Source organism: Muntiacus reevesi, chromosome 3 (genome assembly GCF_963930625.1).
Source record: "Muntiacus reevesi chromosome 3, mMunRee1.1, whole genome shotgun sequence".
NCBI classification, from domain to species: Eukaryota; Metazoa; Chordata; class Mammalia; order Artiodactyla; family Cervidae; genus Muntiacus; species Muntiacus reevesi.
Window position 1 is genome coordinate 117825609 of NC_089251.1, and position 24064 is coordinate 117849672.

The window sequence follows — 24064 nt, forward strand, 5'->3', positions numbered from 1 at the left end:
GCCCCCTGGAATGCTGGGAAGTGTAGTCTCCACCACATCGCACAGGGCAACCTGCTGTCATCTCAAAGCCCTACTGTACCCAGCCGCAGGAGTGCTTCTGCAAATCTAAAGCAAATTCTCCTCTGGGACAAACTCTAGGCAACCACGTCGAATAAAAATTTTGTCCTACGGGACTTCCCCGTGAGGGCCCTTCCCATTGACGCTCTTCGTCCCCCTGCGAAGCCGCTAGGTGTTTCTATTGGTCCATCAAGATGCCAATCGCCGAGGCGGGCTTTCTATTGGCTGCAGGGCGGGCGCTCAGAGGCTAGAGAGAGGGAGAAGGGATCAGGAGCGGGAGCTGAGGGGAGGGAGAGGCCGGTCTGGGTCTGGCCGCTGCCGCTCTTCGCCTGAGGTCTTCAGGCCGGGCTGCGGTTCCGTCCTTAGTTCCTGAGCACTGTCTGCGAGGCTCCGCCAGGCCAGCGTGAGAGAGCCGCAGGCGGCAGCCGCCGCATCATGTCAGCCAAGGACGAGCGTGCCAGGGAGATCCTGAGGGGCTTCAAACTGTATCCGCCCGGGAGCGGGGCGGGGCCGGGAGGACTCGAGAGGCGGCCGCTCGCTGAGGAGACGGACCGGGGGCGGGGGCCGCGCCAGGTGGACACCCGGGAAAAGGGTGGCGGGAAAGGAGGAAAGGAACGGCGTCCGGGGGCCCCCGGCGGGACCCGGCGCGGGAGGCGGGGAAGGGGCGTCCGGAGGGAAGGAGGGGACGTTGATGGGAGCCCCGTGGGTAGAGGTAGAGGAGCCGCCGAATGGGACTGGAAGAGGCTCCGGGCGTCGGAAACCGGAGTCGGGGAGGCGCGCTTGGGTCCGAGAACGGAGGCCGGGAAGGGGTTGCGGCCCGTAAGGCAGGGCCGAGGGGGCGCGGTGGGGGGGCCTCGAAGCCCAGCAGCTTCTCTGGCGGGAAGTCCACCGGGCAGCAGGGGGAAAGTGACTTGGAGCGAGTGACCTTGTGTGGGACAAATACAGATGCTGGTGTTGAATTCTCTCAATGCGAGCGCGGTTCTCGCATCCCACTCCGCACCCCCAGCCCCCCGCTCCCCACCCCCCGCCACTCCCCTTCTCGTTTCCACAACTTCTCTTCCTCACTTGTGGCTCCTTCCAGGGCTGGAGCGGAGGAAGGTTGGGAGTGAGAAGTCCGAGATGGACCTCATCTTAACTCTGTCTTGGCCCTTGGAGGCGTTGGACGGTCGCTGCTTCTCCCTCAGCTCCTCAGTTCTCTTTCCAGCGAAATGAGGACCCTAGATGTGTGCGTGAGATGCCTTGAGGCGTTTTGGTTTTGCACTGGGACTCCTGGCGAAGGTGTGTCTGCTCGCACGAGTTTGTGTGGTTAAGGCGTAGACACTCTGGAACTGTCCAGCAATTATTTGATTACGTTGGGGACACTGTAGGGTTTAGTGGGGTGTAGAAATCAGTTTCGGACCTGTTGTGGTGCTGCGGGTACTACCTTCTCTCCTTACCCTTGTCAAACTGTGTTTGAATGGAGTGTTCATCTTTGACCATTTGATGCACATGGAAAAAGTGCAATCTTGTCCGTTCCAATCTCACATTTTCCTGCTGACCTTAATCTCTTCTTACATCCTATGTTTACAATATGGAACATTCTTCACTTCGTCTCTTAGTGAAAATATATTCATCCCTGTAGGGCTCCTCCCCAGGAGATTTAGTCAGGCACGGTTCTCTGAGCTGACTGTGTGTTTCCACAGAGTCCATTTCACCCCTGCAAATTTAATTGCCTTGTCATAATCAGAAACCAAGTTGGTAGTAAGTTTTAGAACCCAACAGCAAAAAAGTTTAACAGGAAGTTTCGGAGGTACAAATTAAGTTTTTCAAAGGGGAACTGACCTCCTTTGCTTTTTTTCAAGGGAAGGCATTATCACCTAAGCTTACTGCCATTCATGATAAACTTTCAGTACTTTCATGCAGTGAAGTTTCCTAACAGCCTCTTTTATGTATTAATAGCTTCATGTACCTTCCCCTGTTTCTCTTCCTAATAGTGCCTATAGATAGGAATGGCTGAAGTGTTACAAAAGCTATGACATGGATTTTATTTTTCCCTTAAGTAATTTATATTGTTACTTAACATTTATGCTGTAAACGGTAAACTGAAGACTATGAAGAATTGAGAGATTTCAGAAGCCATGTTTTTATCTGATTGGAGTTAACATGTTGTGACAATAAGAAAGCGTCTTTTGAATGTCTTTAAACAAACCAAAAAGGGAAAGTTTGAGCTTCTCACCTTCAGTCTTGGTTCTTGAATGTTGTTCAAGAGAAACTTTGGCTCTTGAGAAAGAGGCAAAGGACAAATATGGAAAAGAATAGAAAGTAGAACCTGTGTCGTTTAGTGCATCACAAAACAAGCTTTCAGGGAAAATTTGACCAGGGCTGATTAAACCACATGGGGAGCAGCCACCAAGAAAAGTTAGCATGGAGACAACAGAATATCATCCTCTGGTAGCTTTTATTCGCATCTGAGAATTAAGAGAGAAAAGGAAAGAGTTCTAGGATTTGTTACTACCTTCAGGGGAAAATAAAATTAATGTTTTAATAAGAAACTACTTGACTGTTATCCACCTTTTATTGGATAAATTGTTCCGAGTATCTTTTTCTGTAAGAAGAGTCATTTCTACCAAAAGAAATCACCATTTTATTCTCCTGCCAACAATGTTGATAGTACTCATTTTCCACATTGACTGTGTTGGTTTTTTTCTTTTTGTCTGTTTGAACAGTAGATGACATCTTGTGTTAACTTGTGTTTCCCTGATACTGCTATCTCTGGAGAGGTAACAGCATAGTGGTTAAGAGATATACTGGCTTGAGAGCTTTACTGTTTGCAATGGAATTCCAGCTTAGGTTGTGTGTCCCTGAGGAGCTTCTTTTAACTGCTGCTACAATTTCCTCAGCAGTTAAAAAAGAATAAAAATAGTACCTTATCTCCTAGAGTTGTTGTGAGAATTAAATGAGTTGATATCTAAAGCATTTAGCCAAGCACCTGATGCCTGTAAGCACATTGTATTAGCTATTATCATTGTCATTGTTATTAGAAGAAGTCACAAAATCTTCTGTTTGGCCATTTCTTTTTCTATGAATTATTTGTTGATTTTATTTTTTGCCCATTTTACTATTGAGTCGCATATTTTCCTTATTGCTTTGTAGGTGTTCTTTATTGTAATATCAATCCTTTGTGTATATTACATATTGCCAATGTTTTCTCTCCACGTTTTACTTTTTTGTTGTTGAACAGAAGTTTAATACTATAACTTCAAATTCATAAATGTTTTTCACATGGCTTTTGAATTTTATGTCTTGTTTAAGAATACCTTCCTTATCTTACTGTTAAAAAATAACCTCCAATGTTTTTTCTCTTTTCAATGTTTAGCTCTTTAATCTACCTGAAATGTAGATTAAATATACATATGGTATGGGGTAGAAATTTAACTTCCTCTGCTATTTGGATAGACAGTTGTCCACTACCATTTACCAAGTAGTTAGACCATCCTTTCCCCACTGTTTTGAAAGCTATCTTTGTCATGTACTAAGTCTCCTTAAGACCTGGGTGTATTTTTGGAATATTTCTGTTTCACTGATCCATTTAGCTCTTCCCATTCCTTTACTGTATGCATTGGTTTAATATAGTTTTATAGCTTGATTTAGTATAGTTTACAAGAGGATTGATATGTCACAGACTTATGTGTTTTAAGTCATATAAGTTCCCTATAAATAATCATGTACTCTTTATACAAACAGAACTTTGCCCATGTGCTCATAATAGATACTCAATAAGTATGAATAACATACTTCATAAATCAGGCATAGTCTTTGTGTCTGAGAGAATCCAACATGAACTTTATATTTGTCATAAGATTTTTCAAAAATGAAATATTAAAAAAATTTTTTTTGACTGCTCAGCCTTGCGGAATCTCAGTTCCCTGACCAGGGATCAAACCCATGCACCCTGCAGTAGAAGCTCAGAGCCCTTAACCAGTGGACCACCAGGGAATTCCCAAGATTTCTTTTTCACATCACTTCCACACCACCTGCTTTTAGCTCATACATATTAGGAACTAAAGTTGTGAATGAAATATGACTTGGGGAACAAATGTGATTCTCTTGCAAGGTTTTGAATTTGAGTATTTAAGTAGCTAATATGGAGATTTTGTTTGTGAATTCTGCGTTCCGTATTTTATTCATTCAATAAATATCTGTTGGGCGATTTCTGAACAGGGCACTGTGCACTTAAAGGACATAAAAATGAGTGAGTCACAGACCCTTCAGAAGTCTAACCATTTTTGTGTCTGTTTAGAAGGGATATCTTATAAAGCAATGCATTTTTAAAAATAGCATTTAATTTTTCTTTTACAGACTCCAGCTACCTAGATATGACCTTTGTTAATATTTTAATATAGTCTTCTAGTGTAGCTAATGTTTATTGTATTTCCTTTTATTAAATGGAATCATAGGTATTATTTTGAAACTTTTTAAACTGAATAAATTTATCATGTTCATAATTGTCAAAGATAGTTATTAATACTTTGAGTTACAGTCAGTGACATAGATTTGTCACGGAAAGCCTTATACTAGTTTTGTAGTGTAGGCTGTAATGCACTATTCTGCCTATCAGATTATTTTTTCCTCAACATAAATCTATAATTTTATTAACTTAATTTCAAGAAACTGACCCACTGCCATAAGAAAGAATTATGCTTTTATGATCTCATTATTTTTAATCTGTCTGGAATTTGCTTTGGTATAAGGTATGAAGCAGTGATTTAATTTTTTTATAAAGACTACTAATTGTCTTTATTTCCTTATACTCCAAATATTAATATAATATCCAGAATATAAGTGCCACCTACAAATCAGTAAGATAAATATTTAATTCAAAATGGGCAAAGGATATGAAAAACAGTTCACAGAAGAAAACTGCAAATGACCAATGAATAGATTCAGAGATGTCCAACCTTCTTAAAACAACAAGGGACTTCCCTGGCGTTCCAGTGGCTAAGACTTCTGCTTCCAGTGTAGGGAGTGTTCCTCGATCTCTGGTTGAGGAACTAAGATCCCACATGTCTCGTGGTGTGACCAAAAAAAAAAAAAAATTTATGCCTTTTTTCCCAATTAGTTAACAAAAACTTAAAAGATTGATAATAGTCAGTGTTGGCAACTATTGGGGAAAGAGGGTGTTTTGTGTGTGTCTGTGTGTCTGTTTAAGACCTTTTGGAAAGTAATTGGTATCTATCAAAAGTGTACATGTAGCTGCAGCAAAGCACAGAGCAGTCATTGGAGCCTGGACTATACGTTCAGATTTTATTGCCTCTACCACTGTGACCCTAGGCAGAGCCCTCAACTCTGAACCTCAGTATCTATTTCATTTCTTTAGAGGGTTGTTAAGAGGATTAGATGAGACTGCATATAAAATGCTTAGTACAGTGCCTGGCTCATAGTAAGTAATAAATGTTAAGTGCTATATTATTTGTTTTATTAATACTTATTAACGTAATAGTAGTGTTAATATTACTGTAAGTGAAAAAAGTGAAAGTGTTAGTCGCTCAATCATGTTCAACTCTTTGTGACCCCAGGGACTGTAGCCTGCTAGGCTCCTCTATCCATGGAATTCTCCAGGCAAGAATACTAGAGTGGATAGGCATTCCCTTCTTCAGAGAATCTTCCCAACCCAGGGATCAAACCCAGGTCTCCTGCATTGCAAGCGGATTCTTTGCTGTCTGAGCCACCAGGGAAAGCCACCTATTTTTCTGAGGTCTAACCAATGACTTCATGCTACCATTCTTTCTCACTGAACAGCTATATCTGTTTTGCCTCTTTGAAGAAATGATTCAGTTAAGTAGCATCGATGTATACCTAGTATTTATCTTATTTTCTAGCAACTAATCACATTCCAATTTATGGCAGTGAGCAAAAAAAAAAAAAATAACTAGTTTGATTCAGAGGTTTCTGAAAGCAGCTTTCACTTATGTTCTTCCATTTCCTCTATGTAGTTTGCTCCTGGATCCCCTACCTTCTCTTTCTCAGAGCACCTTGATCTTTGACTTTACTTCCAGTCAAAAGTAATTGGTTTTGCGTCATCTATTCACTTAGATTTCCTTGTTAAGAATTGTAGACTGTTGAACTTTTTTTGAATGTCAATATTGCCTAAGAGATACCTTGACCAAGTGTTAAAAGTGAGTCCGGAGTTCATCTAATCAACCCCAAATTTGGGGAAAGTAAAACACACCACCCATACAGCCTGTGAACACACAGACTTTTATTTATTTATTTATTTTTAATTTTTTTTATTAGTTGGAGGCTAATTACTTCACAACATTTCAGTGGGTTTTGTCATACATTGACATGAATCAGCCATAGAGTTACACGTATTCCCCATCCCGATCCCCCTTCCCACCTCCCTCTCCACCTGACTCCTCTGGGTCCTCCAGTGCACCAGGCTCGAGCACTTTTCTCATACATCCCACCTGGGCTGGTGATCAACACACAGACTTTTAAAAATATTGATTGATTTTATGTATCTGGCTGCTCAGACTTAGTTGCAGCTTGCAGAATCTTTTATTTGGCATGTGGAATCTAGTTCCCTGACCAGGGATCAAACCTGGGCCCTGCCTTGGGAGCACAGAGTCTTAGCCACTGGACCACCAGGGAAGCCCCAAACAGATTGGTTTGATCTTAGATCATAGACTTCATGGAGATTGTGATTGGTAGTTTGTTCTCCAGGACCTTCCTGCGTGGGCTTAGAGAAGTTGTTGTTATCCTGAATTGATTAAATAGCTATAACATCCTATTGTTTTTGTTATTTAGGATTTTTAAACAGGAATTGCTCCTTTTGCATTTGGGGAAGGAATTTAGAATATAATTATACACTTAAATTCTTCTTCAGACCTTCTAAATTTCTTTCCAGAATTATGTTTATAGTGAAATACAATACTGACTTCTGGAAAAATGGAACAGAATATGGTAAAACTGTCATGGAAAATTCCAATTGTATCATCATTATATTTGATAAAAGACTATCAGTGGTGCTGAGGTTTGCCAGCTCTACGTTCTTATTAGGCTTGACCTCGCTTTTGCGTCACAGGCATCACTTGTCAGCCCTCTGTGTCCACAGATCGCCATGTTAGAGGAGGACTTGACTTCTAAAAGTATGGACCTGTCCCTATTCCTGAGCTTTGGCATCAGAGGAAGATACTATAACGGCAAGGCCATCTTGTCTAATAAAATCTGACTGTTCCAACCATTGCTTGAATGCTTACAACTCAAATTATCAAGATTTTAGTAGCAACATTCTTCTTTTGCTTTTCACCTGCTGATAATTTTGAAGTTGAGAGGAAAAGCAAATATATTTTCTTAAGCCCTATATCCATAAAGATCTCAGTGGATTGGACTAAAGAAAGAAGCACACTGTTTATAGAGGAATCTGCTTAGACTGCAGTGAGGATGGGGGGACATAGCGAAGTGGAGCTGGCCCAGAGGAGAGACACTTGAAAAATGTCAGCACAATAATTGGAGAACTGAGGGAGGTTAACCTGAAGATGAGTTGGGCAAAGGATATGAGTGTTGTAAAGTTTTAAAAAACTGTTCTAAAGAGTTAAAATTGAATGTATTCTTTGTGACTCTCAGAGGACACAAGGTTAGCAGTTATAAGGGACAGAGTTTAGCCCAGTTGTTTTTTGTCTTAAAGGATTTTGCGGGGTGGGCCTCTGTGCAGTAGGCAGGATCTTAGTTCCCTGACCAGGGATCAAACCTGTACCTCCTGCAGTAGAAGCAGAGTCTCAACTACAGGACTACCAGGGAAGTCCCAGCCCAGTTTTAATAATTAGAATTACCTGAAGAGAAAAAATTTTTCCAGAAAATATTTTAAGGAGCAGATGGATGCCTATCCATCAGGAGTATTGCAGAAGGGAATTATATATGCATCAGACAAGATATTAGAGTACATGGTTTCCAAAAGGACTCAAATCCTTTCAACACTGCAGTTCTTTGATTTGGTGACAAACTTTCTTAGTTAACAAGGACTCTTCAGCAGCTTATTTCTATTGAGATATGTACTACACCTAAAATAGGCAAAACACTTTTTGTGATTTGATATAATGAAAGCATGATAGCGTTTCCTTTTTGTTTTTCAGACAAGTCTTTAGGAACTCAGTATTGTTAATGTGTTTCGTTTAGTGTATTGTGGATCCATTGATTCAAAGTTATGGAGAGCAATTTTTGCCTCTGAATTTGAATAAAGTCTAGAGAACTAAACATAAGTAGTTCTAATATAAAAACCACTTTGCATATAGCCACAAGAAGAAAGGGGAGAGTCTAATAATATCTCACACTCTTGTAGTCTTTTTCAGTTTTTCAAAGCCCTTTGATGTATTATTACATTATTATTATATACAACTCTATAAAATATTAACCTCACTTTATTAAGGAGAAAAGTAAGGATTGACAAGGTTGTCACTAAGATAAAGGCAGAACCTTAACTTAAACTTTGGCTTGTGTTTCTACAGACTACTATTTTCTATAGCATATCATGATGCCTCTCTGGAGAATTTATTTTTGTTGCTATATTATTGGTTTTGAGTTTGAAAATTTTCCTCAAAAGAAAAAGAAAATTTTCCTCAGTGGTCAAGTTACAGATTTATTTTTCAGTTGGAAATTATTCTCTTCTGTTGTGATCCTACCCCCTATATTCTTCTTTGTTTTTCCTCAATTCTCAGATACAGAGGGCAGGATTTAGCTTGGGGTAAGGGAACATTTCCTAACAATTAGAGTTAGCTGGGGGGGAAAAAAAGATGTTTCCCCCACAGATGGGGGCCTTAAACAACAGAAATTTATTTCTCACAGTTCTAGAGTCTCGGAAGTCCAAAACCAAGGTACTGACTGATTTGGTCCCTGGCTCCCACATGGCCACCTTCTCCCTGAGTCCTCACGTGGTGGAGAGTAGATGGCAAATCGTAGGAGAGTCATCACTCTACCATGTGTGGCACTGCTGCCTGGCCGGCAGTTCTACTCAGAAAGGATGATTTGTAGACAGGTCACTGCAAAATAAACTTTTTTAAGGGACTGAATCTGAGAATCTAGCCTGATCACTTACCTTCATGGAATAGAAATTGATAGATTTAAATTAAATGTCTTTTGCTTTTGAGCCACTTTCTGTGAGAAGGATAAAGGCAGAGGAACTCTGGCCTTAGGACTGCCGCTTACTGGTGGTTCATTCAGACATTTGTTAGCAGGGTCTGTAAGTGCCAGGTAGTTTACTAAACCCAGGAGATGCAGAATAATAAGCCAGTTTCTGTATCCAAAGAGCTTTTATGAGGGAGGGAGAGACCGAGATGGAGATGATAACAAGCAGAATACAATGCGGTAAATGCCTAGTAGTATGAAGTACTGAGGAACCTCAGAATACTGTGGAACCTGCGGCTGGAGGCGTTCTAGAAGACTTCAGAATTGTCGTTGGAATGAGGTCTTGGATGATGAGTAGGTGTTGAGCAGTTTAATTTTAAAGATACGCGACAGTAACTTAGAGGAAGGAAGGTGATGGCATGGAAAATGAGGAAAGAGGATTTCAGAGGGGAGTTGGGGTCAAAAATGGGAAAGAGGGCTTCCCTTGTGGCACAATGATCCCTGGTCTGAGAAGATTCCACTTGCCTTGGACCAACTGAGCCAGTGCAACACGAATACTGAGTCCATTCTCTAGAGCCCACGAGCCGCAACTACTGAAGCTCGTGAGCTTTAGAGCCCGCATGCCACAACTACTGAGCCCACATGCCTAGAGCCTAGTGCTCCACAGCAAGAGAAACCCCCACAGTGCCCTGAACAGGTTAAACAGGGTGGCATAGCTACTTCTTTAAACCTCATTCTCTTGTGGAACCTGCAAAATTTGCAAGCTGCAGTAAAATCCTTTATAAAATCCTGAATTAAAAAGGAAAGAGAAGCCACCACAGTAAGCCTGCGCACTGCTAGGAAAAATAGCTGCTGCTTGCTGCAACTACAGAAAGCCCTCTCAAAACAACAAAGACCCTGCACAGCCATAAGTAAATATATTAAAAAAATGAGAAAGAATGAGGATCAAAAACAAGTCCTTGAGATTGCTGGAAATTTCATTCACTCCTTGAATATTTGAGACTCTACTGAAAGTTCCATAATCCTTTCTTGGTGATCTTTTTGAGAATAGCAGCTATTTGGGAAAACAAATTAACTACCAAGATTTAAAAAGTGGATAATAGATGAGGAAATAAATTCAGCAAGAATAGATTACTTTTCCAAGAAATCTGGTGACCTGAGAAAGCAGAGATTAGGGAAGTAACTTGAGTAGGCAGAGAGATTTTATTAAAGAGTGGAAGTCACTTATTAAAGCTTATCCAACTTTATGCAAGTTGCTTAACACTTATAAGACAAGGATAATGCTGGTTCCATCTGCCTTATAGAGATATTATGAAATTTGAGTGGAATAATATTTGTCATCTCACTTTAAAAACTGTAGCTCTCCAACTAATAAAAATAAATGGAAAAAAAAAATAAAAACTGTAGCTCTATAGACACATTGTGCTTACTATTACACTGTTATTTATCTTTGCTTTAAATTTCAGGATTGCTTTCTATTTTTCAAATTTTAGATTCCATATTTCAGGGTGTTGATAAAACCAGAGCCTTAGTGGTCCTTTTTTTTTTATTCTAGATTAGACATCTGAAGCCTTTTTCATAATTCTGGAGGATAATTATGGCTGCTGGAGTGATGAAATAAGCCCCCTCCATGGCACGTATGTCCCATTTGAAAGCCAAAATCATCTTTGGTTTTCTTTTTTTTTTTAAGGGTTATAACTTGAGAAAGTTGATTTCTCAATACTGTAGCATTTTTAAAGCTAGGTAAAATTTGGGATCTCTAAATGTTGATTTCAGTAGGATTTAAGGTAATATTCCTGTTCCTCTGAATTATGTATAAGAAACAGCTTCTGATCCTTTTGGGCAAGTACCCTGTGTTGTCTCTTCCTCCATCAGGAGGTTTTGGAAAGCAAGTAAAAATGCAAAGGGAAGATCTATGAATCTCTTTGGTTATGTCTCTTCTAGCTTGTTTCTGAGCAGTTTCAGGCACATAACCACACATATATCAGTAGAAGAATACACCTGCTAGAAAAAGGTTTGTTTCATTGTTTGTCTTTGCTAGTGAGAAGGCTGTTATATTTCAAATACTGTTCTTTTTCTCATTATAAATTACTTGCCTCCACTCTTTGCCCAGGCCAATTTGAATTTTGATTGTGCACTTTCTGAGCATAGTACCTCTGCCAGGCCAGAGTATTATTTCACTGGTATCGCCACTGATCATGGTGTGCATATTATGTTTCAAAGATACTAAAACCAAGTTTCTCAGGGATCTTTATATTTTGTCACCTTGTCCCCATGCATAAGAGAAATACCACATGGAAAAATCACTGGGAACTTACTGGGCAAAGAAAGATGTTGTTCAGTCGCCAAGTCATGTCCTACTCTTCGCAACTCCATGGACTGCAGGAAGCCAGGCTTCCCTGTCCCTCAGCATCTCTTGGAGTTTAAATGTCTATCAATTAGAACTGGTTCTTTAAACATACTAAAAAGTAGGATGCTCTCTATAGCCAATGCTAGGGCAGAAGGAGCCTAGAAGGAGGCTTTTGGTATTTAAGAATTAATGAAAAGCAGGGGGAGTTCTCTGGTGGTTCAGTGGCTAAGACTCCGTGATCCCAAAATGGGGGCCCCAGTTTCCATTCCCGGTTAGGGAATTAGATTCCATATGCTACAAATAAAAGAGACCACATGCCACAACTAAAACCCAGTGCAACCAAATAAATAATTTTTTAAAGGATTGCTGAATGAATACCTTATTTAAAAAAAAAAGAATGATAATGGGAATAAGAGAAGGAAGTGAATTCAGAAAGTGAACAAGGAAGAGAGGGTTCTAGAGGGGAGAGATCATAAAGTGTTAAAGTACAGAGAACAAGAACAAAAAGAAAAAGCTACAACTAAAAATGAGGAAAGCAGAGCAAAGAAAGGCACTCTATGATGAAAATGCTCAGAATACCACTAAATAGAAATTCCCTTTGTTTACTGCTGGTCATTGCAGCTGCTTCCACCCCAGAGGAATGAGAAGGGGGAGGTTTTTCCTCATGCCTGTGACCTTGGTGTTGAAGCTTTGCCTCCTATTGCTCAGGTCAACCATAGTAAATGTTAGCATATGTCATTTGTGCTTAGTCAGCCATTTTGCCTGACAATTCTACTTACCTTGAAATTCCTCCAGACTATAGGTAATGAGCCGCATTCCCATGTATAATTGACTGTGCCGAGTGACGAATTCAACTTAATACAGAATGGGCTTTTCATTCTAATGTGTTTTCATGTACAGTTTGGCTTAGTGATGAAACCGTTCTCCCAAAAGAGAATGGGGTTTTGGGGTCTGTTTGTTGCCGTTTGTTTTTTGCCGAACTCCATCTCTAAGCTGGCCTCTCCCTACCTATTGGACCCTGAATGAGCAGCTCTACTTGTTTGGCTTTCAGGCACTTTTCAGTGAGCCTCGCTTTCTGGTTGCTCAGCCTGAACAAGAATCTAATCAACCCCTCTGACGTGCTCTCTGATGCTCAGTGTAGTTCAACATGTATTTGAAAGGCTATTTTGTGCTGAGCACTGAGAAGAGAAGGGTAAATAATACAGTGCCAATGGAATTTGACTCACAGACTTATATTCATGGTGCATTCTGATAAGTAATATGATGCAAGTTTAAACAAGTGTACAAGTGCACTGAGGAGGGATACGAGCTTTGCCTCAGGGTGTGTCAGAGAGGTTGACAGCAGCACTGAGTCCTTAAGAAGAGTACTGGATGGGGGGATACATATTCTAAGTGGAGTGGAGCAGTAGTCTGCTAAACACTCAAGCAAAAGAAAATAAGGTCTTTGGGAAGTATAGCAATTAGGGGTAGCTGGAAAGTAGGCTGTGCCTAGGATCTAAGGTAGGAGGTGACTGGAGAATGGAAAGGATGGCTGGGACTAGACTCAGTGTCTTCCTCCCTCCAGTAAGCCTTGACTGACACTCTTAACTTCACTCCAGGCTTTCAGCAGTTCATTATACCTACTACCCTCCTGGCTGCCTGTTGATTTCCTGTTCTTTATTAAATTGTCTTTTCTACTTGACCTGCCTTCTTATCTCACCCTTCTCCATTGTTTTTTTTAACCTATTATTAACTTATAACCTTTAAAAAAAGAGTCAGTATTCCCCAAACCTATTTACAAAGCTTGAACTTTATATAAAGTTCCTTAGAAATGTGTGTGTCAGAGGATGGAAAGATTTTTTTTTTTTAATGCTCACATGGGATTAATTGTGCCCATGTCAAGCAAGAGCCAGGGTCTTATCTTTCTATCCTCTCAAATAGGGGTCCCCAACCTCTGGATCTAACACCCGATGACCTGGGGTGGAGATGATATAATAATAATAGAAATCAAATGCACAGTAATTGTAATGCGCTTAAATCATCCTGAAATCATCCCTTACTCCAATCCAGGGAAAAATTATCTTCCACAAAACCAGTCCCTGGTGCCAGAAAGGTTGGGGATTGCAGCTTTAGATCAATGCTACTTAAACTATTACTGTAAAACAATTAAAAAAAAAAATGGGATTCCCTGGTGGTCCGGTGTTTAAGACTCTGAGCTCCCAATGGAGGGAGCACGGGTTCTATCCCTGGTTGGGGAACTAAGATCCCACATGCTGTGTGTCCAATAAATAAACTTAAACTATTACTGGTAACAAGCCAGATTTTTACTTCTAATCCTTTATAGACTGATGTTTTTTATAAAATAAATAAAAGTGAGTTATTAGAAAGATAACATACAAAATGTCAAAAATTTTATGATTAGAATCAACATTCAAATTTCTCTGCTAAATTCCTGTTAAACTTTTCAGACCCTTGTCACAGACAGGTAACTAGTGCATTCACAAACCAGCACCAGTCTGTGGACCACGTTTTGAGTTACATGTCTGTAGAATCCCCAGAACAATTTGTGCCTGATACACAGTCGAACTTCAGTGCATGTTTAAAGAGTTAAGTATGCATGTTTAAAGAGTAAGTATGTGAATGAGATGGTTAGCATGATTATAGTAGTAGAAAGGGGAAAATGAACAATGGCGGCTCTCTTTAGAGAGTTGAAGGGAAATAATTTAGTTAGAAAGTAAAGAGTACCATAGCAGTGTTACCCTCCATGTAAAACAAGCTTTCTGTCATCACTCTCTGAACATTGTTCCTTTGGCTCTCTAGGCAAATACTAGTAAATCACCTGTGTGAATTTATGAGAAATACTAGTTTTGATCTTGACAAAAATATAAAAGTTACTGTGAATGTCTGTAGAAAACTGTCAACCTGCTTTATCTGAACTAGTTTTCAGGAGCAAAGCTACAGTTGGCAAGGATTGATTCAGATAGTAACCCTGCTCTTTCAGTCAAAGTACTCCTCCGTGTCATAATATGAACCATACTGCCAAATGCTTTCCCTGCCTGAGATTTTCTTGTTTCCTTTTGCTTCTTCTCAGAAGATTAGCTGAATAAGGTAAGAAGTCTTTATATCAGAAACTTTCTAATGAACAAGCTTTCTGTGTCAGGTAAGATAACTTCAGATTGCTTATTACACTACACATTTTCAGTTCCTTAAAGCAAGTTGTAAAGTCTTGAATTCCTTTCAAATAAGAAATTCATGCTGTTGTTCAGAGGATAGAAAAGCAGGAGGTGTACTCTTTAATATTCGAACACACGGATGCATTTCAAGGAGATCATTAATCTAAAATATTTCATTAACTGAATGCAGCTTATAACAGGGGACTTCTGCTGTCGTTAAGTAGAATCGTGTTTCCATTGTGGATCAGTAAAACCAGCCCTCCATATTCATGGGTTCCACATCCAGGAATTCAACCAACTGCATTACCAGAAATATTTAGGGGACTTCTCTGGTGGCACAGTGGTTAGGACTCCACCCTTTCAATGAGGAGGCATGGGTATGATCCTGGTTGGAGATCTAGAATCCCACATGCCCAGTGGTGTGGCCAAATTTTAAAAAACATATATTCAAGAAAAAAAATTCCAGAAAGTTTCCAAAAAGCAAAACTTGAATTTGCCATGCCAGCAACTATTTACATAGCATTTACATTGTATTATATATTATAAATATTCTAGAGATTATTTAAAGTATAGGGAGAATGTGCATAAGTTGTATGCAAATACTACACCATTTTATAAAGAAAGGACTTGAGCATCCACCGATTATGATGTGAGGGGGTCCTACAACCAGTCCCCCGCAGATACTGAGGGTACAGTTGTACAACATCAGTAGCTCAATCCATAGTCCCTATTCTCTACTAACCATATCCCAAGAGAACATTGTTAGGTGGAGCAAAAGGACCATTTTGAGGTCTGCCTGCCTTTATCATCCTCTCATCAGTTTCCTCAGCTCTTCTAGCACTGGAGGCCTGTCCTCATAAAGATACCCAGGATCTTGCAGCTGCCTGACGTCACTTCTTTTCAAGAGCGTGTAGTATGGACAGGCCTCACCTGAATGCGAGCTGTGTTGACTACCTGAGTACCTTTCTCATGAGTTCCTGAGAAAGATGTTTAACTTCTGAGATCACTACTGTTTCATGTGAGTGTCGTTATCAAGTGAGATAAGATTGAAAAATAGAAAAGACAGGGGCTCTTAGGACAGTGCTCAACTGGTATATTGAATGTAGGTACTCAGATAGTAGTTCTTTCCCCTACCTCTTTCTATGAAAGACCAGCTTTAAGCGATTAATGTAGCCAAATGTCAAGTAAGGCTGGAGATACTGTTTACCTTTTCCCTGGTACGTTTGCTGTTATCAAGTTGAACAAGACTGCTAGGAAACTGGCTTCTCGGGTGGCTTAGTGATAACAAATTCGCCTGCTAAGGCAGGCGACGTGGGTTCCTTCCCTGGGTGGGGAAGATCCTCTGAAGAAGAAATGGCAACTCACTCCAGTATTCTTGACTGGGAAATTCCATGGACAGAGGAGCCAGGCAGGCTGCAGCCCATAGTGTCCCAAAGAGTTGAACGTGACTGCACACGAATGCATGCTAGGAAGCTAGCTCTGAGAAATGCAAAGAAGTTAGGACTTTCTTTATCTGTCTGCACTGGTAGTGAATCGTTGATTAAGAATTATTGATCTTTGTTGCCACTGTTCAGCTACCTTCAGTGAGGTTTCCCTTAGCCTTTGGAGATTTTTACAGAAGCTCAGTAGAAAGACATGAACCTCAATCTGAGACAGATTTCTTTTTTCCTAGTCCTAAATTCCTGGACTAAATTATCCAGCAACACTCCTTACCATTTGAATGTGGAGGAGACCAACCCCTCAACTAGTACTAGATCTCTTATCTGGACATGTTGTGACTTTCTTGATTTTATAGAATTATATGGTTCAGTAATTTCTGGAAAGCTTGCCTAAGCTAAAAGAAATTATGTCTATAGTCACATAACGTGTCCTCTTTGTAAATATGTCTTCTGCTCATCAAGAGTATATAAAAGATCAAGAATCAGGGACCCCAAAGGTAAATAAGTTCTGACCCATGGAATACACCAGTAGCATAATCTGAGCTGACATGCCACAACACCACACGGCATCCTGTATTCTACAGTGTTTGAAGTACCTTTCCAGCCTTGTGTCCCAGAAGAACTGCTTGTCCTGTACCACAAGCTTAGGCATCACAATTTACATTCTATCCCCCAGTCTTGAGTATAGTTTCTCCCTGGCACAGACTTAGCACATAGGAGGGCTGTTTATGTCATATAAATGTTAAGAGAATAGGTGTTGAAATCAGGCACTCAAAAACCAGCTTTATGACCTACTGGCTTCATGACCTTTGAGCATGGTACTTGCCATGCCTAAACCACAAATTTTTCATCCATATAAGGCCTGTAATAATCACACCTATTTCATAGGGTTGTGCTTAGATGTGGATAAAGCACTTAGCCAACATCTGGCACTCAACACATGTTAACCATCACCGTTACACAGTAAGTAAGTGCTGAATATACAGATCAGTGGGACCATTGTGGTTGGGTATGATTCTGCCAAAGATTCTTACATCCAAGAGATGTGTAACATGAATCATGACATCAGAATTATTTTCATTACTTGGTAAAGTCTTCGCCTTTAGTTTCTTCCTCTTTAGTTTATTTGAACAGAACTTTACTCAGACATGGCTGATCTGATAAAGTGTACTAGCTGATTCAAATAATTCTCCAGTTTTATGCAAAAGTTTTCCTATGTTATTGTTTTTAGAAGTTATTTTGGAGGACAGTCTGGTGACTTAATAATACTTTTATATTTTCTGTTTATGAATACTTACATACTTTGTCATTCTACAAAATAGGCTAAACTTTTCTAATTTTCATGGGAAAGCCCTCAGGGGGGAAAAAAACCCTTTTTGTTCCATCTCCATTGAAATTTAGAAATCTGAAGTAGAGTGTTGCCAGGAAGCTTCATGCATGCTGAGTCGCTTCATTTGTGTCTGACTCTGCGACCCTATGGACTATAGCCCGCCAGGCTCCTCTGTCCATGGAATTCTCCAGGCAAGAATATTGGGGTGGGTTGCCATTTCCTACTCCAGAGGATCTTCCCAACCTAGGGATCAAACCCGCTTCTCTTATATCTCCTGCATTGGCAGGCAGGTTTTTTACCACTAGTGCCACCTGGGAAGCCCCAAGAAGCTTCATAACACCCTGTGTTTGAGCATCTCAGTGTTCCTTCTCGGAGAAGGCAATGGCACCCCACTCCAGTACTCTTGCCTGGAAAATCCCATGGACGGAGGAGGCTGGCAGGCTGCAGTCCATGGGGTCGCAAAGAGTCAGACATGACTGAGACTGCACTTTCGCTTTTCACTTTTATGCATTGGAGAAGGAAATGGCAACCCACTCCAGTGTTCTTGCCTGGAGAATGCCAGGAATGGGGTTGCACAGAGTCGGACACGACTGAAGTGACTTAGCAGTAGCAGTAACAGTATTATTTCTGCACACAGTGAGAAGCATTTGGGCAAATAGTCCACTGTTTGTTTGCTGGTTCCTTAAGTGCTGCCAGGAGAGACTTATACTCCTGGGGTCTCTTTTTTGGTCCCAGGAGTGGGTTGGTGGAGGATGGTTAGTAATCTGCACCAAGTTTATTAGCTGTACTGCTTCCCAAACATGTTTTTGGCAGTGAAATATTCTACAGGTCTCCTTGTAGTGTTTCTCTATCCATTTCCAGCACAACAGCCAAAGATTTTATTTTTCCCATAACAATTCTTTAGACAGTTGATTTTTTTTTTTCCTTACACTGCCAACCTTTCTTGTCTTCATTCTCGCTTGTCCTTCTTCGTGCACACAAACTATATAAGCTCTAGCAACTATTTTCCCCTGAAAAATGTGGTTATTCCAGACTTTCACTTTCCTAAAATCTTATTTTTTAGAAACATCTTTTAACTCCCCGTTTCAGTTCTTTGTCCATCTGTGGTAGACTGCCCTCCCTGCCTGGTGGCATAGAGCATGGGCTTCAGTGGCTATAAATGTTTCTTTCCATTTAAGAGTTTTCCTTCCCAGAACCCTATAGCTACTCAGACCACGGCCCTTGAGCCAATGCTGAATCTCAAGTCCTACGCCAGACGTACTGAACCAGAATCTAGACTTTGACAAGATTTCCACATGATCTATATGCACATGAAAGTTTAAGAACGCACTGCTGTAAATCACTGTTTTGCTCAAAGCGGGGAAAGCTGTCAAGTGGTGGCTCTTAACCCTGATGTTTAGTGGAATCACCTGGGGAACTCTGAAAAATACTAATACCTAGGTCCCATCTCCAGAGATTTTGATTTAATTGGTCTGTGGGAGTGGTCCAGACATTGGGAATTTTAAATATTCCCCCAGGTGATTCTAATATGCAACCAAGGTTGAAAACCACTCATGTGCATGAATCTTATGATTTACCCTAGTTTCCTAGAATATCATTATGTGTTAATCAGTGCAAGACTAATGACTAAGCAAAAGATTTAAGTTTTTCACAATTACATTTATTGGAAGGACATATACATGTAGATAGAAAAAATTGGAAATACCGACACAAATATTAAATAGTAATCTCTGGTTTACAGGAATACAGCTGTTGTTTTTTGTCCTCTATTTTCCAAATTTTCTATAATAGCCATGAATCCTTTTGGTAAAAAATCCTCACATATGTATATATACTTTTTAATAAATGTGATCACATTATATGTGTTTTGTAAACACCTTAATTTTAAAATTTTATCTTTTTTCACACCAATAAATTACAAACATTTTCTCATACCATTAAATATCATTTAAATAGGCTTTTATATTGTTTAAAATGAATCTTGACCCAGGGTGACTGTATTTTTACTTAAAATATACATTTATATACTGACTAGAGTCTTTGAGAGACTAACTCCTGGAGAAAGCTATAGTGTTTGGAAGCTTTCCTTGTCCACAGACGGAACTATGTTTATTTATGTATATTTTTTCATTTATTTTTATTAATTGGGCTAATTACTTTACAATATTGTAGTGGTTTTTGCCATACATTGACATGAATCAGCCATGGATTTACATGTGTTCCCCACCCTGATCCCCCCTCCCCCCCCACACACACACATTAGGAACTATGTTTAAATGGATACGTCAGAACTGCAGTGAGGTCAGGTCAGACCTTCCCAGAGGCTTTTGCAACTGTCATCAGTTGAGTACCAGCATTTTTTGAGCACTTAAACCTAACTAACACAGAAAACTTGACTTTTACCATCCCAGAAGATGCTGCCCCCTAGGGAATCCTTAATGATATTTGGATTGCAGCCTACATGTCCTGTTGAAGGGCATTATATTTCTGAATTTCCTCTGCAAATCCTTTTTGGTTTAGTTGGAATTGTGCTTCAAGACAACAAATGCCTCTCACAGTTTGAGTCTCCCCTGCATTACTGTGAACATTATTGTATGTAAAACTAGAATATCCTTTGAGCAAAATCTTGAAAATATCAATGGTGTATTATAGTGCTGTAAATCAGCATCACTATATGTAAATCAAACACATCCAGGCTGTGTTGTAATTAAAGAAATTCAAGTACCTCCTTTTTCCCAAACTTGGGAATAAATACCAGTCCTCCCCCAACTTCAAAAGAAAAAATAAATGATCTGCCTATTCTTGACTGTTCTATTGTTGACCCAGACCAGTTGCACTATATGGGAAAGGAATAATTTTGCTGATAGTCTCTTTACAATTGGAAGAAAGGAGATGCATTCTATAGTTGGGGAACCTTTTAAAAGAGGCACAGTAACCTGACTTTGTGGGAGAAAAATTCTGCTTGTTATTTTTTTACTCCATTTAACCTTTTCTCTACCAAAATCTATATTAAAAAGGTTCAGAAATGTACAGTCTTTAATTTCAGAGAAATAAGCTTAATGTTTTATTTGCATATTTTTAGTTCTAACTGAGCTTTTAAACTTAGCTTTTCTTCTGAAGAGAAAGATTTCAAAACAGTTCACAACCTAAAGACTTCAGGAACTATACCTACTAAGATCATGAGGGAATTTGTGTTCCTTTGAGTAGTATTTGATCTGAGTTTGTGCCTTAACCTGAGACAGTAGTGCTATCAACCTGGGCTATCTTACCTAGTTATGCAAATCAGGAAGAGAGGAGACACCTGGGTATGGCACAGTATCGAAAGGTGATACAGGTTAGTGAGTGGATATTCAGCTTTAGAGGCATGTTTTGGACACTGATACTTATCTTATCTCCCAAGACCTGATCATAAGCAAGCCAAAGATGGTACTTTGTACAAGTCTCCATTATAGATAGTCATTCTCACATTGCATTGTAATTATTCTTTTACCTGATAGTTTTCCCTACCTGAAGGAGCACTCCAGAGAACATGTACACAGTCATGTCTTATTAATCATGGTGTGTGCTAGCCCTGAGCCTAACAGTCATAAATGTTTAGTAAAGTTAAACAAATGAAATCTCCAATTTAGCCATGTTGTAATACAGAACCCTTTGGCCATATTCAAATGTAGATTCAATTGACTTCTTTCTTTTTTCCCAACAATTATAGGTTGATCACTACTTAACACCAGTGTTTAACAACTGTATAGTAGATGACTTCTGGAGTTCTGGACATTCTGGAAGGAAAATAAAAGGGAAATGACTTAGGAAAACCTCTATCTAAAATTATATCAAAATTTGGGGATTAGCTTTTCAGACCATATTTATATTCAGAATGGTATTCTGTTTTGGAGGACATGCATATACTATGCTATCTGTCATTATAGTGCCTTAATTCTTAAATAAGATATGAAAACACAAATTAAGGAAAGACTGTTTCCTGATATTAGTATATTAGGTAAATTAAATGGATGAGACACACATTTAACTTTTGAATACATAGCAAAGTTATTGCCCAAAAGCATTACTTTGACTTCTTACCCATTAGTCAAAAGCATTATTTTGACTTCTTAGCCATTAGTCAAACTCTATAGTAGTCAGCTTGGAATCTGTACATTCTGAGTAATTGTTTTTGAGGGGTTTTTTGGCTGCACCACACAGCTTATGGGATCTTAGTTTCCCAACCAGGGATTGAACCTAGGGCCACAGCAGTAACAGTGCCAAGTCCTGACCACTGGACCACCAGGGAACTCCCTGTGTAATTGTTTTTTGATTTTTAAAAATGAAATATATGATTGAAATTAGTATAGAATATATGTTATACTGTATATTAAACTATGTTTCAATATGGACCAAACTGCTATTTAAAATTAGTTCCAAACAGTTTTTGTAAGAGAAAATTCAATAAGAAAAAAATTGTATTTCCTAAAAGAATATTGTATACAAAAGAGCAATTTCTTTATAAACGTAGAAAGTGGCTTAGTAGAGTGGGACCTAGGTTCTAATCTGTCTATACCTCTCGCTAGGTGTGAGGCTTTAAATGTCTGTTAATGTTTCTGAGGCTCTTTCTTCATCTTTAAAATGGGAGTGATACCTGCTTTGATAGGATCAGCTGAGATAAAATGTGTAAAAGTGATTTATAAACTTTAAGGTACTATGCAAATGAATGATGGATTTCATTGATGGCCTTAGTAAATCTGATAGCCTAATTCTGTATCTTTTTATTATTATTAGAACAATGATTTAGAAAATACTAGGGTGGAAGGTGTGTTTGGCATGAGAAATAACTACTTCTAAGCTTTTCCTGTATCTAAAGAGCCCATGTGCAGACCAGATCTTTTTTGTCATTTATTAATATCAAATAAAACTGCAAAAAAAAAAAAGTTGTAACAGTTTGTGTTAGACTCTCCCTCTTGTGTTTTCTAAATTTTTTCTAGCTTTATTGAGATAGAATAGACATATAATATGTTTTTTAAATTGAAATATAGTTGATTTGCAAAGTTGGTTAATTTCAGGTGTACAGCAGAGTTGTTCAGAGATAGTTCAGTTCAGTCACTCAGTCATGTCCAACTCTTTGTGAGAGATATTCAGAGATATTCTTTTTCAGATTCTTTTTCATTATAGGTTATTACCAGATATTGAATATAGTTCCCTGTGCTATACAGTAGGTCTTTGTTTATCTTTTATATATATATATAAATATATTTTTTTTATATCCTTTTTATATATGAAACAAAGTGTTAGTTGCTCAGTTGTGTCCGATTCTTTTCAACCCCATGGACTCTAGCCTGCCAGGTTCCTCTGTCCATATGATTTCCCAGGCAAGAATACTGGAGTGGGTTGCCATGCCCTCCTCCAGGGGATCTTCCCACCAGGGATCAAACCTGAGTCTCCTGCACTGCAGGCAGATTCTTTACCATCTGAGCCACCAGGGAAGTCCAGGGATTAACATATACACACTACTGTATAATGTGGCTCAGATGACTGCAGTCCATGTGGTCTCAAAGCGTCGACTGAGCCACTAACACTTTCACTTTTCATATGTTATCCCAAACTCCGTTTATCCCTGCCCCCCATAGTGTGTTTTTTAAAAATTTGTTTTTCAGAATAGATCCAGACCAAGAATGTTTTTACTTTATTTCTATATCTTTTTCGCGTACTTACCAAGTGTTTTTCTGATTATTTTGTGGATTTTTGTTTTTGAAACATTTCCTGACCTTTTCATTAATTTTGAAGGCTTTTTCTTGATATCCCTGTAATTCTTTTTAAAATGCACATTTAACAGCTTTATTGAGATACAGTTCACCCATTTATAATGTATAGTTGAGTGGTTTTTATTCTATTCACAATGCTATGCAGCCATCAACAGTCACTTTGGGAACATTTCATCACCTTTTTAAAAGAAACCCCTGTTTCCTCTTGCAGTCATTCCTCATTTCCTCTACCCTCCCATCCCAGCTGTAGGAAACCACTAATCTACCTTCTGCCTCTGTAGATTCCACTATTCTGGATATTTCATACAAATGGAATCAAGGAATTTGGGGGCTTTTGTGACTGGTTTCTTTCACTTAATGCTTTCAAGTTTCATCCACGCTATAGCATATATATATGTGTCTAATTCCATTACAATTCCAGATAATAGTCCATAGTGTGGATCTACCACGTTTTGTTTATCCATTCATCGGTTGATGAACATTTGGGTTGTCTTCACTTTTTTTTAGTTATTAGGACTAATATTGCTATCAACATTCACGTACAAGTTTTTGTGTGAACATATGTTTTCATTTCTCTTGGACTTATACCTAGGAGAAGAATAGCTGGGCTATGAGGTAACTCTGTTTAACCTTCTGAGAAACTGCCAGACTCTTCCAAAAGTTGCACCATTTTACATTTCCACCAGCAGTGTATGAGGGTTCTAGTTTCTCTACGTGGTTGTGAACACATGTCTTCCTACTAATACTCATCCTGGAGGGTGTAAAGTAATATCTCAGTGTGGTTTTCATCTGCATTTCCCTGGTGACTAATGGTGTTGAGCATCTTTTCATGTCCTTTTGACCATTTCTGTATCTTTGGAGAAATGTCAGTTCAGATTCTTGCC

General features: G+C 39.3%; 1 protein-coding gene and 1 non-coding gene across 2 annotated transcripts in view; one reads left to right on the plus strand and one right to left on the minus strand.

Moving 5' to 3' along the window:
* Positions 1-312: 312 nt before the first annotated feature.
* The window catches only part of PDE6D (phosphodiesterase 6D), a 54885-nt gene continuing 31133 nt past the window's right edge, over positions 313-24064 (plus strand). The window contains exon 1 of the mRNA XM_065927607.1: positions 313-542. Coding sequence (XP_065783679.1) covers positions 493-542 — 50 coding nt within the window. The 5' untranslated portion in view covers positions 313-492. The remainder of the gene's footprint in view (positions 543-24064) is intronic.
* Positions 21643-21715, minus strand: TRNAN-GUU (transfer RNA asparagine (anticodon GUU)). Its single transcript has one exon. It is a non-coding gene; the product is annotated as a tRNA-Asn (tRNA).